The 18,591-nt window shown below is 43.7% G+C and overlaps 1 protein-coding gene across 1 annotated transcript in view; it reads right to left on the reverse strand.

The window, feature by feature from the left end:
* Window positions 1-3,172: 3,172 nt before the first annotated feature.
* The window catches only part of CPNE4 (copine 4), a 136,884-nt gene continuing 121,465 nt past the window's right edge, over window positions 3,173-18,591 (reverse strand). Inside the window, exons 11-15 of the mRNA XM_066627186.1 lie at window positions 14,111-14,165; window positions 12,882-12,933; window positions 11,404-11,537; window positions 8,744-8,980; window positions 3,173-3,304 (exon numbers count right to left, since the gene is read on the reverse strand). Coding sequence (XP_066483283.1) covers window positions 3,173-3,304; window positions 8,744-8,980; window positions 11,404-11,537; window positions 12,882-12,933; window positions 14,111-14,165 — 610 coding nt within the window. The remainder of the gene's footprint in view (window positions 3,305-8,743; window positions 8,981-11,403; window positions 11,538-12,881; window positions 12,934-14,110; window positions 14,166-18,591) is intronic.

Here is an 18,591-nt window from a genome sequence, read left to right on the forward strand (position 1 = left end):
AGGTCTGGCCACCAGCATGGAGTCCACCATGCCACAAGGTCTCGCCTGCCTGTGCAAAGGAAATTCCCTTGGATTCACTGTTCCAGAGTTTAAGACTTGCAGTGGCATAGCTAAGGCATCTGGTACCTGGGGGCACAAACATTTTTAACACCCCCATGCCCCTCATAACACCCTACCCAAATTTTTTCACAGCCCCCCATGCACTGATTACCCACACATTGGGGACCTTGAGTGGGTGTCTTAGAGGCTTCCAAAAAGCAGTTCTGGTTTTCGATGAAGTGCCTTTCGGAGGCTTTCAAGACACCCCCTAAAGCAGTAATTCTCAAAATTTTAGCACCAGGACCCACTTTTTAGAATGAGAATCAGTCAGGACCCACCGGAAGTGATGTCATGACTGGAAGTGACATCATCAAGCAGGAAAATTTTTAACAATCCTAGGCTACAATCCTACCCACATGTACCCAGGAGTAAGTCCCATTGACTATCATTGTTAAAAGCATATATGTAGCCAGTTAAAAGTATAGATCTATAACATTTGTCCAAATGCAGTCACGTACCATGGGAGCATCAAGTCTAACTGATTAAAAATAAAATATTGAAATGAATGAGGACCCACCCGAAATTGGCTCACGACTCACCTAGTGAGTCCCGACTCACAGTTTGAGAAACTCTGCCCTAAAGGCATGGTACCCCCCTAATTCTCCTTAGCTATACCACTGAGGACTTGTAGAACCAATCAAGATGTACATGCTTGTGAACTGTAACGTGTTTTAGCTTTGAAACCTTTTTTCTTCCTCTGTTCCTTTTTTTCTCAGTAACAATCTAGCAGAGGTCGGTGGGTCACTTCAGGAAAAAGTAGCTTCCCATTTTGTAACTCTGCTTAATGTAGACACCTAGATCCTTTTCTCCCACCAAAAGCAACTCCACACATTCCTAAATTTTGTGCGGCTGCTTGGCTTTGTGTCATCTGAAGATATAGGCTCTGCAAAGACCTTCTCTCTGCTTGCAGTGCAGTGTAGTTTGAGCTGCACAGATTAAACAATGGAAGATTCTACTTTGTGGCAGGGAATTAGCATCAAATTAGCATTTAAACTCCATTTCTGTTATCATGGAGGCAACTCATTTTGTTGGATGCAGCTGCATTACACAAATTGCCCAGTTTTCCTGGGCATATCCAATTGGTGCTGCATATCCAATTGGTGCACACTTGTGAATACATCCCATTGAATTCAGCACTTATTCCCGAGTAAACTCTTGCAGGACTGTATACAAGGTAGCAACCAAATGATGTCTTCTTGCTAGCTGTTTCAGAGTGGCTCAGACCTGTTTCTGCTACAGCCTAACACTGAAGGAGTGGGTTACATATCGCTGATAGGAAGCATGTAACTCTATAAACAAAGATCCAACGCATCCATGCAACCCTGTCTGAAGAACCATATATAAACAGGCTCCATAATTATTTTGGTTTTTCTTATATAGGGTATATATCTACTGTGGCTGGAGTGTTTTATTGTTGGGGGCAGCCTGTTTGAAATTAAGGGAGCAATCCTAACCAACTTTCCAGTACTGACATAGCCGCAATGCAGCCCCAAGGTAAGATAACAAACATGCTCTTACCTTGAGAGGCCCCCTTGACTGCCTCCCCACTGCAGGATGCAGTGCATGCCACACTGGCACAGCTATGTCAGTGCTGGAAAGTTGGTTAGGATTGCGCCCTAAGTGTTTTAAATTGAAAGTTTTAATTTTATTGTAAATTTCTTTAGCTGTCTTGGGACAGTGTAGTGAAATGCAGGATAGAATTGAAATAAGTAGGATGTGGGCTACCTTGATCCATGTTGCAGCTGCAGGACATCAAAGCATAAAAAGAGCCTTGCTGGATCAGGCCAAAGGCCCATCTAGTGCAGCTTCCTGAATCTCACAGTGGCCCACCAGATGCCTCAGGGAGCACATGAGACAGCAAGATGCCTGTATCCTGTTGCTACTCCCTTGCATCTGGCATTCTGGGGTAGCCTACTTCTAAAACCAGGATGATGCGTATAACCATCATGGCTCGTAACCTGTGAAGGACTTTTCCTCCATAAATCTTTCCTTCTCTTGTACCAACTGGTATTGTCTTGTGGAGGTTTTTCTTTTTGCTAGGTGGCATGACTCTCTTTTTTGTTTTGGTACTTCAGGCCTCAAAGGAAGCAAATGGCCTTTATGAAAATAAACTGTCCAGTGACCTGATGGTAACAAACAAAGCCATGCAGAATTGGTCTCGGGCTGTCCACACAACATTCGGCAGTGTGAATGAAATTAAAGGAACAAGCAAAATGTTAATGTTAGAAATGTGACCTGATGTGCCCAAAATATAATCCACCAAGTTCTGTAACATCTAGCCATCGTTATGGCTGTTAACATGGCATGTTGCCTTTTGGATAATACCTGCACATCACAAAGTATTCCAGCAACTATATTGTCCTGCCATTACAGAAACTATGCGCACCCTTGAATTTTCCATCCCCAAAGCCTGTAGTCGGGCTATGTTTGGGCACATCTCGTACAAGCTCTTGCTTGTTACATACATAATAGATTCATGCTTTGGGGGTGTAATTGTCTAAAATGGTTTGCAGTGATCTGTAAAAAAAAAAAAAATCTTATCATTCAAAGCATGGAAGAGTTGGTGAGACGTTTTGAGGGGGCAGCCTTGTGGCATGAGAGAATAAACACAACAACTGCAAAAACTGTGTTGTTTTTATTTTGGAACATGCAAAATACAGTCCATGCATCTGCCATTTTGAAAAATCTTTTCATTTCATAGCAGATAAACCCAAAAGACATTTTGGCTATCAACTTCCAGTAAATGTTTCAAAATGCTTTACAGTGTAAAGATAATAAGAAATTTAGCAAAATTTCAACAAACCTGTATAAAAAACAGATACAGATAACTTTTTTTTTTTTCATTTCAAGGCGACATGCTTAATGTAAAGAGTTATAATGTCATTTGTTTATTTTCATAAAAAGTCTTCAACAGTACAATTGCTTAACTTTACCTGCAAACCTTTAGGCTACACATGCAAAAGAAAAAAATTATTTCAGTTAAAAATCACCAAAACGTGCTATTTTCATTTAAGTACAGTAGTTATAAGTAGTTGTAGTTCTGAAAGCTGTAAAAGTGTCCAGGGAAGTTCATTCATGGTGCTAGTGTCCTGGAAGACTCGTACTCTGACATACATTTTGGTTTAATCGCTTTCCCATTGTAATAGTCAACCACTTGATTAGGAACTTCAGCCAAAACGCTTTTTGCTAACGCAGCTGGGGATGCCTGCAGGAAATGGCAGAAAATAACAGCGGTTAACTCACTTCTGGGCAACAGGAACGACCATTTTCTTAAGCAACAGTGATAAGAAAAGCACGACAGTGTCAGGACTGTAAGGTGCTGGGTGTTCCACCACAGTTTAGCTCAGCATCTGTGGCCATACGTAAGGTTGTACATATAGGTATTCTCTGTAGCTTGGATGTTACTGTTCAGATAATTCTGTTTTCTTACAGCCCAATCATACCCCTCTGGCTAATGCAATAGTGCCCAAAACGGGTATCCAGCTGGGGAGAGGGGGCTTGGAAGTCTTTAGAGGTAAAAGAGGATTTAAATCCCTTTACATTTCCAAAAGCCTCCTGCTCTGCAATGGGTCTCCTGGGACCTGTGCTAGCGATTTCATTACTGCAAGTTCAAGGAGAGAAAGGGGGATGGAAGCTGCAGGAAAGGAAGAGAGGCGGAGATCCACGGAGACCCAAAGGCCACCAGAAGGAATGGTGGGGTATGTAAAAAGATAGTTACCTTTGTTGGCTTCTGGTCTGTCCATCCCCCAGCACAACATGCAGTGCACACTCCATTGGCATGGCTGCATGCTACAGCATAGGGGACCTTGGGCTGTGAATCATCTTGTCATGTGTAAAATTTTTACACATTTTAGTAACAAGCACCTGTGAACCTCCCTCCTTATTTATGCCATTGATTTGATTCAGGATAGAAAATGTAACAGATCCCTTTTAATGACTACAGCTATAAGTGTTGTCTACTCCTCATCTCTCCCTCATAACATTTTGCAATGACACAATCCATGATGTCATCACGTTACAAGTCTTCAGCCTTCTATACCACCTTATTGGTTGCAGTTTGCAGACAAAGAAACTCAGGGTTATGATGTTACATCATACCTGTTGCATTGACCTTAGCTGTAATGTCTACTTCTAGCTCTATTACGGTGTTTTCTTGGCTAGTGCAGATTTCCTATTGGCATTATAATCTATTTTACACAAAAGTTCATTTATGCCTCATGTAAACTAATTGACAAAGGTTTGTTTGAGGTTCTGTTCTACACGCTTACAATCTAGCCAGCCCATAGTTTCCCACTAAAGTCAACAGGACTTAAAACAATGCATGACAAGCACTCTCTAATGTCATTAGAAAGTGCATATTCTTTGTTGTTTTATAAATCAAATACCTGTAGAGTCCAAGCTGGATTCCCAATACTAGCTACTGTGCAGCCTCTAGAAACTCCACTAACAGCTAGTAACTAGCTCAGAGCCTTGCTTTGCCCACCTACCAGAGCCAGCTTACCAAGCTGGAATTTTTTTACAAGGATCAGTGTTCCTCTCACTTGCTCATTGTATGGCTCCTGAAACCAGCAAAATGAAGAGATGCTTGGAAGGAGTGGTCTTGCCCTATGAGGAGCTCAATGCATTGTTGCCCCCTGTCCCTGAAGCAATGGACTATAGTGCACCCATGCTGAAAGCAAAGAGAAAAACCTCTCTCTGGCTGCCTGTTGTATACATAGACAGTTCTATTGCTGAAAAGCTGCTTTCTGTGCTGTAAAAAAAGTCAGAGAAAACTGAGGGAGAGCAGAGATTTCATTTCCTCTATTTTATTGTGACAGCTTATCTTTTCAACTACGATTCATGCTTATCACTTACAGTAGATGCTCGCCTATAGTACCTGAAATTTTTGCCAAGTAATCAAGCTCAAATTATCACTTCACGGTATCTCCAGGTCACTCAGAGGGCAAAGCCTCTCAACTTTGAAAAGTTTTGTTTCTCAAGGGCAGACAGGCGACAAGTTTCTCAAGCAGCAGGCAGGCTCAGGTCCTTAGAAGCAATTTGTTAACCTTTTATTCTCCTTCCTTCTGCTGCAGCCTGGTTCTGCTTGGCAAATGCTTGCAAAGCAGGTCTGTTTTTTGAAACACCAGGATGGGAATTCTCCTTTCCATCTGAAGCAGGCTACAATTCAATGCACCCTTACTTAAGAATAGCACCCATGGAAAGCAGTGGGTCTACTTCTGAGTAAAAAGGGTTGCAAATATATGCAGCTGCATCTCTCTGCTGTGAATTGAATTGCACATTCCCAGTTATGTGTTATGGGTTGTATGTTGTACGTAGAGCTTCTGGCTTAACACACCAGACACCTTAAAGGTGGATTTGATCCATGGTTCAACCTTTTTCACTGGCATATCCCTTGGCAGCCCATTTCCATAAATTGTACCCTTCATATTAGCAAAATGTTTGTAATTAATAATACAAGCCCTCATCTCCTCCATATGAAAGCCCAGACTTCATGTATTTATCACAGTGTTTTCTCTTTTTATCTGTTTGAAGAACAGAAGACTCTGCCTTTGCACTGTTTTGCACCAGAAGTGTGCTGAGAAATTCTGGGTGATTGATCACTTTCCATATTATGTTTCAGCTTTTTTACTCTGCTGGTTTTCAATCACTGGTTCATAGATGAATTGGTGACCAAAAACTAGCTATTGGTGGGGCTTTCACAGCCAACTAGCTACCTCCCTTCCTGCCTTGCTGGTCCTTGCAAGGCATTCCTGTCTTGCAAGGCATTCTGGAGCATGGCCTGCCTTATTCTACCATTATTCCATTCTTTTTCAAGTACCCCTAAAGGTCCTGTTGAGTGTCCCTGGGAGTACATGAATACCAGGTTGGGAGCCACTGTTTTACTGGTATGTTGTTTACAATGCACTTTCTCTGATAGTGCTTACAAAAAAGTGATGAAGACCAGAATTTAAAAAGAATAAAAATGTATCATGATCTTTTACTATGTTTTTAATAAATTAGAGACTACAGTTCTTAGGTAACAATTAGTGGTGGGTTATTTTTCAGGATCTGGCCTCGAGTAAAATCAGACAAAACTATAGTCAGACACCCCCCTAAGTTTAACCCCCGACTTATCCGAGAGTCATAGAAAATTCCATGATTGTTGGCTCAAAACCTGAACTCGGCTTATCTGTGGGATCGACTTATAGGCGGGTGTCTACAGTAGTTTAGCCTGGAGCTGATTAAATTACACACACACACACACACACACACACACACACACGCACGCACGCATGCATGCAATTCAGCCAGCTGAAAAACACTGTTTTCAGTATCCAGCCAGAACTGCACTAGCATCCATCCATTCCAGCAGAGATTATTTGAACTCTCAGAAAACCACAAAATGAGGTGAAAATACTAATGTAAAATGTGCTGCAAAAAGGATTACTTTCATCATACCCCACTAGAAAATTAATTTTAATGATAATAGTGAACCATCTAGTTCAGTGGTTCCCAAACTTACCACAGTCAAGGCATTCTTCTTCTATGGTACCATCACATGAAATCACATGCAATTGTGCGAGACTGGCCTAGCGAGCGGGGAAGAAGGGCCACTGGGAACATCCCACAGCACCCCTCTGAGTGTGCTGCAGAGTCCTGGGGTGCTTGTGGCACATAGTTTGGGAACCACTGATCTAGTTTATTTTTTTCAATTTTGCTTTGTTTTGGGAACTTATATGCATACATGAAAACACTACAAACAAAACTATAAAATGCTGCTCAGCTTCCTAGAAGTACGTATCTGTTCAATAAATGGAAAACAGGTCTGGCACCAAATTGTAAATAACTCCCCTTTCGGCACCTTTACAATACATAGTGAAAAATTGCACATAATGATTTAGGGATAGGAGCAGAATTGTCGTGCTGGCTATGAGAAGTTTGCAGATGTGCCTTGTTAATGCTGTTTTATAGCTAGCCTAGGAGGGTTGTTGATGTCTAATGTATTTATCCAGTAAATATGAACTTTCGGCTGAAGCTTGAATAGGAATGAAACTATGGGCGCAATCCAGAAAAGTACTTGGGCTGCCACAAGTCTCTTGTGCCGGCCCAGGAGGATCGCAAACATGCTGTAAGGCACGTTTGCACCTACTCATGAGTTGGCCCTGTGTGCCGATCTGTGGAGGCTGGCACAAGCTTCCACGCTGATGGAGGCACCGAGTCTTGCATCAGCCAAGCTTGGTTGATGTAAGACTCTGGGGTGGGTGGGGAGGAGGTGGGAGGGAGGTATTCCGGGGGGGAGTGTGGGTAGTGGGCGGACCTGGGGGCAAGCAGGTGGGGAGTGGGAGGTAGGGCTGGGATCCAGCAGTTATGCTGGATCCCAAGCCCTGTTCCCAGGGAATTTGGAGTGGCATCAAGTCGCTCCGCTCTCCTTGGACTTGGGCCACCTCACCTGACCGACTGGGGCCAGGGTGGCTTACCCGGAGGTAAGGGGAAAAGTTTGCAAGCCTCTTGGCTTGCCTGTTCCAGTGCAGGGTAGGATTGCACCCTATATCACATTCTATGGGCCCAATATTAGTATGCTATTAGATGCAATAGCACTGAGTTTCTTTTTAAAATGTGGCTATCACAACAGGGAAAGAACATGTCTAAATTAAAATAAAAAAAAGATTTCTAAAAAAGGAAATGGATTTTTTTAAATTTAATGTGTCATTTGAATCCAGGACCTGACCCCCCCCCCCCCACACACACACCATATGATAGACCACTTTTGAAATTCTAAACTTGATAAGTGCTGCTAAAAAAATGGTTAATATTTCTGGTCAATTCTGTACAGTAGGAATCTTATTATTATAAACATGCCAAGGATTTGATTGACATTACCCATCTCAGCCAGCCTCCAGATGGGTTCCTTTAAGACCTTCAAGATTGTTAAAGGGGTGACAATGAGATTTTTCCTTCCCATGATCAGGATACCTGACCACGTCTACCGTAGGGTATTGCACAGAGGTATTCTCATGTGATCCTATTTCCTGCTTGTTTTTTAAGTAGGCCTATCTTTGTTTCATTTGAAGAATGTGCTTGTTAGGGCCCAATCCTAACCCTGGCTAGCGCTAGCGCTGACCTCCTGAGGCACATCCATGACACCCTGCGCCAAGTCAGTGCCAGCATCAGCCCAGAACCAGTCGGCACTGAGCTCAATGGAGATAAGTAAGTAACCTTGTGGAGATAAGTAAGTGATCCAGGCAGCAGTGAGGGCCTCGGGGGCTGGGGGAGGTGTTCTGGGCCAGCAGGAGGAACCAGGGTGGGACGGGGTGGGACCAGCAGAGCCCTGTCTGCCAGATCCTGAACACCGTTTGTACTGGAAGGCCCAACATGGAGTCTCTAAAATCTGCACTGACAAAATATCCAGCACAGGTTTAAGAAGCTCCATTGCAGGCTGAGGAGACTTCTTGCGGCTGCTGTGGGGCTACAGGATGCAGTGGTAGCCACTTTGGCGCCACTGAACTTGGCAGCACTGCCACCTTTAGGATTGGGCTGTTAAATTGCTTGATTATCCTTGGGGAGGCTCGAACCTTGTTTCCATGACTTAGGGAGGCTCATCAAGAACATTATTGATCAAGAAATGTCACCTTCCATAAGAGAACACAATGACAATAAATCTTACATGTTTGAAGTTTCTGAATGGCACAAACTGAACAATGTCGCGAAGAACAGGCTCTCCCTTTGGAGATCTCAGGATACCATCATCACCATCTAGCATTTGCATGTCGCTGAAATCAGCGTTTCCAACTCCAACAATGATGACCGACATGGGGAGATGGGAGGCGTGAACAATAGCTTCGCGGGTATCAGCCATATCCGTGATGACACCGTCCGTCAGGATTAACAGGATGAAATATTGCTAGATGGTTTGAAGAAGAAAAATCCAAATGCTAATCTATTTCCAGCACCAAATTGCCAAATGAATGTTTCAGAGATTCCATGGCATCTTTTCCCCCATTTTAATTAATGAGGGGAAGACTAAAAATGCAAATTTAGTCTAAGATACTAAGATGCAAAGATACTAAAACTGTATATACTTATTGCCTACCATGCAAGGATATTGCAGTAGGTTATGTACCTAAGGATATCTTAGGCAGATTCAAATAACAGTCATTCCCCAATTGCTCCCTTCCCCCAAATACGCCATTGGGGAAATCTCACCAAAGCAACCACCACCATTACCCAGGAAATGAAAAAGAAGAACCCAGGAGATAACAGCACACAATTTGGATGGCAAAGGGGAGTTTGGAGGAAGGTATGGTGCAGAATTTAATGTACGGTATGGTTCCATATGGTAAAAATGTACGGGTAGCTGTATCATTCATTACTTCCCATGAAGTGTTTAAGGCAGAGGTTCTCAAATCGGGACATTGTGACACCCAGCCCAAGAAGCCCTGTCACTCTTTAAGGGGCAGGGTGACAGCAATGGTGGCCACGCGATTGCCATGATCGCAATCATGGCAATCATGATCGCAAATGGTGGCCACACGATTGCCATGATCGTTGGCGGGGAAAAGGATTTTTTTCTTACTGTGGATAGTGGCCACCCTCCAGGAGGTGCAGGAAGCCCACAGACCCCTCTGCAGCGCTTCCTGCTCCTCAGAACACTAAAAAAAACACATGATTGAGACCCACTTCTGGGTGCATAGAGTACTGCAAAGGGGTCCGCTCCTCACATTCCCTGGAGGGTAACCACAAACACAGTAAGAAAAGAAAACCCTTTTCCCTGCTGGCGGCACGATGGTGGTGATCTTGTCACCATCATCTCCCCTTCCCCACAAAGACTTATGAGGGAACCTCTGTTTTAAGGACACATACATAAGATCATACTCTTTCGAATAGTGCCAGCCCAAGATCTCCCCGTACCAGAGGCAATATGACAAATGCTACACTCTTACCAGCTTATTCTGTTGCACCTCTTGCTGCTACTTTCTGGATTCAAAAAGGAAGAGGGGACACAGCAGAAAATGAAGTTTATCAGAGACACTCTAGCTCAGGGGTGCCCAAACCCTGGCCCTGGGGTCACTTGTGGCCCTCAGGGAGCCCCCAGTCTCCAATGAGCCTGGCACTTCAGAGATTTGTTGGAGCCCACACTGGCCTGACGCAACTGCTCTCAGCATGAGGGTGACTGTTTGATCTTTCGCATGAGCTGTGGGATGATGGCTCCCTCCATTGCTTGCTGTTTCACGTCTGTGAGGCAGCAGTGGCAGCAAAGGAAAGGCCAGCCTTGCTTTTTGCAAGGCCTTTTATAGGCCTTGAGCTATTGCAAGACCTTCATTCATTCATATAAGTTCATCTTTAATATATTCATTTATGTAAACTTATGTAAATTTATTCAAATTTTAAATGTAAATCAATTCTTTTTTTTTTTGCCCCCGACACAGTGTCAGAGAGATGATGTGGCCTTCCTGCCAAAAACTTTGGACACCCCTGCTCTAGCCCATCACTCTGCTCTGTTCTACACTTCCGCTTCTGCTCTTTTCTTTTTGGAATCCAACAAGCAAGAGAAGAGGAGCAGTGGAGTAAGAGGGCAGACCAAGGTGGGAGCCCCCCTGCCAATCTACTACCTGAGGTTACTGCCTCAAGGCCCAATCCTATCCAACTTTCCTGTGTCAATGCAGCCACAATGCAGTCCCAAGGTAAGAGAACAAGTGTCCTCTTACTCTGAGAAGGCCTCTGAGGCCTGGCCACCACAGGATGTAGCACATGCCCCATTGGCATGGCTGCATCAGTGCCGGAAAATTGGATAGGATTGGACCCTTAGTTGGCCACATGGTTGGGCGGGTTTTCAAACCAGTTTTGTTAACTGGAAACAATGATCCCCCGCTGGCTTCCTAGTTGTACAGTCATGTGTCGCTTAGTGACAGGGATGTGGACTAGTACCCCTGTTGCCAAGCGAGGCTTGATGCTAAACAAAGCCTCTGAAGACGAGAGGAAGCTGCGTTCCCTTTGCCTCTGGAGGTGAGGGGAGCAGAGCTCCCCTTGGCTTCAGAGGCTTGAGGGTGTGTGTGCAGGGACCAGTGGTGGCATCGCATATGCAGCCCATCACTGGTCAGAGCATCAAAAAGCGGTGCTCACCGGTATACTTAAAAAGTGAAATTGGAATGCACACTCTAAAGATGCAAGGAAAGGGGGGAAATAACTCCATCCCTTCACCAAGCATAAACCATTGGGGCTGTGAATAAACAAGAGTGGGTAAGATATGATAATGGGAATGACAGTGTGTTTTGGTTCCGAAAAATTTAACCTGTGCCAAAAGATAAAGGGGGCTGTGATTCTTACCGATGCCTCCTTTGTGTTAGTTTCTTCTGATGCTGATTTCGCCACCTTTTGAATGATTGGAGCAATGTTTGTGGGTCCATAAAGCTGAAGCTTAGGGAGGCAATTCTGATATGCTTCAACCACTCCTTGTATTCCTTTACATTAAAAAAAAAATAGTGCAGATTAGTGCAAATAGTGCAGTTTTTATTCTCTATTTTACAGTTTTATTGTACTTCATAGTCTTTTATGTATATTTTATATATTGTAATTGTTGCTAGCCACTTTGGGTACCCTCTGGGGAGTAAAGAGGGTTATAAATCTAATAAATAAATAAATGAACAAACATTAAGCAAAAGATACCGGTGGGGGGGGGACTGTTTCAGTCAGTTCCATCCCCTCCAAAGAACTTTTAAAAGCAATTCATGCCATTTCACTTGCACTACTGATCTACCATCCTGCCAATTTATTCGGCACAGCTGTGAAGCTGGCAGATTTTTTTTTTTCCAAAGCTGCTCTCCCCCTGCTGACCTGACCTCTTTTAGATGTTATGCAATATATAATTCATGAGCCAGCTCGTCTCTTTGCCAGCAGCATTTAATGTGCATTTTGTAGACATTAGCTGCCCTGTATGGTATTAACACACTTTGCAAATGTATGAGGCTTATATTCAGGAGAGACTTTCAAGTAATTGTTAGGGCACCAGGAAATGTTCATACTTGAATACTACAGATTAATTATTAGCTGATGATAACTTGCCACCATTTTTTTTTCTTATTTTCCTTGGTCAAATATTTACTTAGAGTGAAACAGCAACGGGCTATGCCAGTGGTTCCCAAAAGTATGGTGGTCACGGCACCCTGTCATGGTGGCAATTGTGTGAGATCTCGTGAGAATCACGTGAGATCTCACATGATCTTAGCCTGGCCAAGATGGTGGCACCCAGATCTTGTAAAAAGAGGCTGCCAGGGAAACTTGTGGCACCCCTGAGAGTTTGCTGTAGTATCCTGGGGTGCCATAGCACACAGGTTGAGTACCACTGGGCTGTGCTTTTCTGATAAATACCCTATTGATCAAGGAAGTTGGGCATATCTGAAAAAGAGAAAGAAAAAGAAGACAAAATATTTGGATCTTACAAAAAATACTTGTGCCCAGCTTTATTTCTTTATTTTATTGTTTAAAATAAGTATAACATGTCCTTCCAAGGTGCTCAGGGTGCTTTGCATTCAAGAAAATCAAAACGAAACTTCTACAGTGAATTTCTATAGTGGTTCTCCAATGGTGGAATCTTTAGCTGGTAAATTATCTTTCTTTAACTAGCTGATTGAAATGGCACTTGTATCAGATAGTGTCTAACAGCTGTAACAATGACTTCTGGCTGATTCTGTCTTGCATCTTACATCATTCTTTCTAAGAAAACTTAATGACAGATGGTATTGAATGCAGCCATAACATGTGTTCCAATACAGAAGTCAGTTTGTTTTCCCAAACAAAATGGTTACCTGCACATTCTGGGTTGTCTTCATTAAAGTTGATGGCAAAATCATGAGACACCTATGAAGCAAATGCCCCAAAATTAAATAAAACAATAGATCAGAAAAATAACTCAAGAGCTCTTTTCCATTTTCTTGCAGATAGTGGGTTCAAACAAGTTCTCTCTATGTAACATAATTCATGCTGTGCTTTCACCATTATAGTTGGTAGATTTATGTCAAAACAATCAAAACAACTTTATTGGCTACTATAAATTGAAGCGTCAGTCAGCCACAGCCCAGTGAATGATGTATGTGCTTAGTAAGAACACTGTTCTAGGCAGAGACTGTGGGGTGAGAACCTTTTATGGTCTATTGATCATATAGCCAACATTAAATTGTTCAGTTGAACACACTGAAATGTCTTTTATTTTATGATCCCCCATACTAAGCAGTAGCTCTCCTGATGGGGTAAGCAGTTGGGACCCATTTGATACCAGTCCCTGACTGACACCAGGCTGGATATCTAAGCCTGTACACTGGCACCAGCAGTGGACCAGACAAGATGGGATGGAGGGAAATGATAGAAGGGGCGCTGCCCCTTCCTGCTATTCTCCAGGCTGGGAGCCTGGGAGGGTTAGTCTAAGCAGAGACACCTCATTTCATCTCTGACTGTTACAGAAACAAGTTGCTCACTTGCAGCTTTTGCTTTGCTCTGCCACCTTTTTTAGACCTCATGGGCCCCAGTGACAGGCTGCTTGTGTTGCCACCTTCTAGCAACCTTCTGACTAGTTCTTGTTCCACATTCTTGAATCCCAAAGCCCAGTTTCCTCATTTCCATGCATTCACAAAAGGTTTCCTCTCAGGAACAATTAATTCCATGCTTTGAAAGCACTGACACCCAACCTAAATAGCCAAGGTGCAGTTTCTGGAAATTGAAAAAATTATCTCGACCGGTGGGGTAATTGATTGGCATGGGAACTCTGTAACATGAGAATAATTTTATATGAAGGCCCAAAGGCTGAACTTCATTGACCAAGTTGGTTGAGCACTCCTAATTATTATTTTTGCAGGGAGCCTCAGAGTCACAAACTCCTCAGGGAGCTCTGAAATTGCTTCTGTAATTCATCGACTGCTCCTGCTGAATTTGTATACTTTGCCTGCCATGTTTTGTTCCCACTGGTAAGCACTCTCTACCCGGTGACCCTTTCATTGTGCTATACACCAAGAGAATGAGGAAGATTCACCTGTACACCTACTTTAAAATCCGGAGGTATCCTGGCTCCAAAACCGTAGACTGGAAACATTTTATCACTGAAATTTAAACGCACAACAAAAACAGGGTTTACTTTTGTTGCTTTGCAAACTTAGTACTTTTCCAAGGTAAGTACTGAATGGAAGATGGAGGCAAGGAACTGATGCAAAGAATATTGACTTCTGTTAGATCATAGTTGGAAACCAGTGCATTCTCATCATGTTGAATGCTGCTTTTACTCACTCAGTAGAAAGCAACAGATCCTATGCATAAGCCATGACAAATGCAGTGTATTGTACTGTCCTTCTGCAGTATACTGAGGATCAGTCTTGGCAAGAAGGACTAGCCTCTTTCACATGGTAATGAGACATTTTTACAAGGCATGCCAAAACCAAAGTAGGTGGTAAAATTTTCAGTTCAATGCTAATTGCCTTCTGATTGCTTTCACTTTGATTAAATGCTGGAAGAAGTGGGGAAGCCCTGTTTAATAATCAGGAATTGATATGCAAAAATATTCACGAGTCTAAGAACTCAGAACAAATACTGGATCAAAAGGATTGAAAGCGCCTGTGATCTGCTGAAGAGGATTTGAAACTGGGTTAAGCAACTTATTTTAAAGTGCACAAGAAGCCAAGCAGAACAATTCAAGTTACTGCCCTTTCCATGATAAATAGTGCTTATAGGAGGGATGTGCGGAGAGGGTGGTGGCAGGTGAGGCAGAACTGCCCCATTGTTGTCCATAGAAAAGCACCACAGCTACCCCGCCTGCTTATATCTGAGGAGGCTCTTCTTACACTTGAGGAGGTTCTCCTTACACCTGCCTTCTCAGGTATAAGGAGAGCCTCTTCAGGTGTAAGCGGGCAAGGCAGCTGTGGTGCTTTTCCATTCACTATGATGGGGCGGTTCAGCCTCAGCTGCCACCCACACTGCACGTCCCTGGCATGTAGACATGCAGTTGCAAGCTTGGTGTATTCCCTGGGCTAACAAAACGGGCAACAAAACATACTCTCCACCAGTGGCTCCCAACCTTTAGGAGCCCACAAACCATGGAGGCAAAAATTAGAATCGTCATGGATCACATGCAACCCCCCACTCCTTTGCACACAAAAAATACAATTAAATTTGTAATAATTAGATTAGATTTATTATTTATAGAAAAGATTTGTAGGTCGCTGCTTTTGTTGCCAGCTGTGGCTTTGGGCAGTCCAGTTTCCACCCTCTTTGGTGGTCTGTCGGGAAGCGTTTCTCAAGTGAATGCTCCCCCACAGACCACCAGAGAGGGTGGATAACGGACCACCCACAGGCAACACTTCAGTGCCAGCTGTGGCTTTGGGTGGTCTGTTCTCTGCCCTCTGTGATGGTCTGTGTGGGAGCACTCACTTGGTGAGACATTAGAAGTGATCAAAAGCAATCCTTCCTCCCCCCCCCCCTGAGTCCTCATGGACCACTTCTTAAGGAACATGGATTGGGAACCAGTGCTCTACACCAATCTTGGAGATACCCAACCAAAAATGAAATCCAAAAACTAACTGGTTACTAGCACCATCTGACATCTCACACTTTCCAAGTTTTGACTTGTGTCTCTGCTGTAATAAATGCAATGTACAGAATTAGGAAGGTCAGGGCTCTGGCATTTTATTAAATTCTAGCAAAAGTTGCTCCTTTGCTGTATGTACTCTATTATCTTCTAATTTTGTTTAATTGACACTAAGCTCCACAACTGTGAACAACAGCTATCAGTTCTACTTCTGCTCACTGTATGCATCTTAGATACAACAGGAAGAAGCTACTTCACCCATCCAATTGTTCCTGTTAGTGGCATAGCAAGCCCAGGATGGGGACAGTCTGAGAGCTGAGACTGGGAAAGGGGTTTGGATTCAGCAGATATTGTTGCCAGCTACTCCTTATGCCAGCCCACAGGAAATTCTTGACTCCATGTACATCCCCTCTTCTTGGAACAGATTAGCATACTCCCAGCAGTATTAACAATAGATTTCAAGTAACTGCCCCATAACGCATGGTAGATTTCAAGTGCCCACAAAGAATCCACCCCCTTTCTGGTCCCAATCTAGCCTCCTCCCGACCCCCATCACCTTCCCGGTTCACCCCCCCCCCCCCATACTGTGGAACTGCCAGCTACTCCCCATGCCAGCCTACAAGAGATTCTTTGACCTCATGTGCATTCCTTCTTCTTGGAAGAGGAAAACATTAGCACTTTCCCAGTAGTATTAAGAATAGATTTCAAGCAGCTGCCCCCATAATGCATGGTAGATTTAAAGTGCACATAAAGACAATATCTTTACATAATTTAAAAAAAAAAATCTCTGGGCCCTGAGAAACTGCAATGAGTTTGTTGTGGTGTAGTGACAATTTTTGCACAATCAGATGATAAATGTTTTAAAACAGAGGTTAAAATATATGCACAGGCTTTAATTACGGCTCTGTCAGTTTTACACTAAAAAAATTAACAAATTGCTCCTGAGGTGCTCAGGGAAGGGGAATCTGCTGACTATGGAGAATGTGTGTCTCTATAATTGAGCTTTAAGTGCATGAAGAAAGTGAAAGTGTGCTACCTACAAGAGGAATAATTAATGAACATGGGGAATACCCATGCTCTGAAGCTAACAACTGAAAGGCATCTACTAATGAATTAACTCACAGAGCAGGATCCAGATACGACACTCACAATTTTTGCTGATTAACATTAAAAGAAGCTGCTCTGGGAGAAGGAACTAAAGGAATTCTGAAATGTGTAGGCTAAGCACAAAAAAATGACAGTAAAGACTGCCTTGAAGAAAAATATCAAAGCCAGGAACAGACGTGTGCCTTCACTATTTAAGTGGCGCTGATTGTCAACATAGAAACCACTAACGCAATGGTGATTGGAATGTTTGTGAATATCTTGTGACCTCATTATGGGAGGTGACCTCATTATGGACCTCATTATTGTGACCACATTATTTCCCTTCCAAAGCCTCCCATTCCACACACGCTGGATACAGTGCATGGCTTTATGGCATGGCTGCACCAGTGGTGGGGGGAAGATAGGATTGGGCAGTAAGCTACCTTAAGGACACCTGCATCATATGAAACTATCCGACTCCTAGGAACATCATCCCAGGTCCAGCTTTCTGGATAGATACAGTTGGTGGGATCCTGAGACAGGGCCTTTTCTGTTGTGGCATAATTACTTTGAAAAGAGAGAAATATGCCAGGCCCTTACACTTACTATTTCTAAAAGGCCTCTCTAGACATTCTTATTCTCCTTGGCTTTTTAACTGATCTTGATCTTGCAGGGAACTGCAGGGAACGGCAGCCACTCTTTATAGCCTTCATAGATCTCACGAAGGCCTTGGACCAGGTCAGCAGGGACGGCCTCTTCAAGATTCTCCCCAAGATCGGATGTCCACCCAGGCTCCTCAGAATCATCAGGTCTTTCCACAAGGACATGAAGGGCACTGTTGTCTTCGATGGCTCCACATCAGACCCCTTTGACATCCGAAGCGGAGTGAAGCAGGGCTGCGTTCTTGCACTGACCTTGTTTGGGATTTTCTTCGCTGTCCTGCTGAAGCATGCCTTTGGAACTGCAACAGAAGGCATCTATCTCTGGACCAAATCAGATGGAAAGCTCTTCAACCTCTCCAGACTGAGAACAAAGTCCAAAGTCCAGGTGAAATGTCTGTGTGACTTCCTCTTTGCAGCTGTCGATGCAGCTGTCACCGCCCACTCTGCCAAAGATCTCCAGCAGCTCATGAATCGTTTTAGCAATTCATGACCAAGTACTCCAAGATGCTCACAAAGAGAGTCTGGTCCAACAAGATGCTGACGGAACATACCAAGATCCAGGTCTACAGAGCTTGCGTCTTGAGTACCCTTCTGTATTGCAGCGAGTCATGGACTCTTCACTCACAACAGGAGAGGAAACTGAACACTTTCCACATGCACTGCCTCCTTGGCATCACCTGGCAGGACAAAGTTCCAAACAACACAGTCCTGGAACGAGCTGGAATCCCTAGCATGTATGCACTGCTGAAACAGAGATGCCTGTGTTGGCTTGGCTATGTCGTGAGAATGGACGATGGTTGGATTCCAAAGGATCTCCTCTATGAAGAACTTGCGCAGGGAAAGCACCCTACAGATAGACCACAGCTGTGATCAAGGATATCTGCAAGAGGGATATGAAGGCCTTAGGAATGGACCTCAACAGGTGGGAAACCTTGGCCTCTGAGTGTCCTGCTTGGAGGCAGGCTGTGCAGCATGGCCTCTTCCAGTTTGAAGAGACACTTGGCCAACAGACTGAGGCAAAGAGTCAAAGAAGGAAGGTCTGTAGCCAGGGAGACACACCAGGGACAGACTATATTTGCCCCCAGTATGGAAGGAATTGTCACTTCCGAATTGGCCATTTTAGCCACACTAAAAGCTGTTCCAGAACCACTTTTCATAGCGTGATACCATAGTCTTCTGAGACTGAAGGATACCAATGGA

The sequence above is a fragment of the Tiliqua scincoides genome, chromosome 5 (genome assembly GCF_035046505.1).
Source record: "Tiliqua scincoides isolate rTilSci1 chromosome 5, rTilSci1.hap2, whole genome shotgun sequence".
Lineage (NCBI taxonomy): Eukaryota > Metazoa > Chordata > Lepidosauria > Squamata > Scincidae > Tiliqua > Tiliqua scincoides.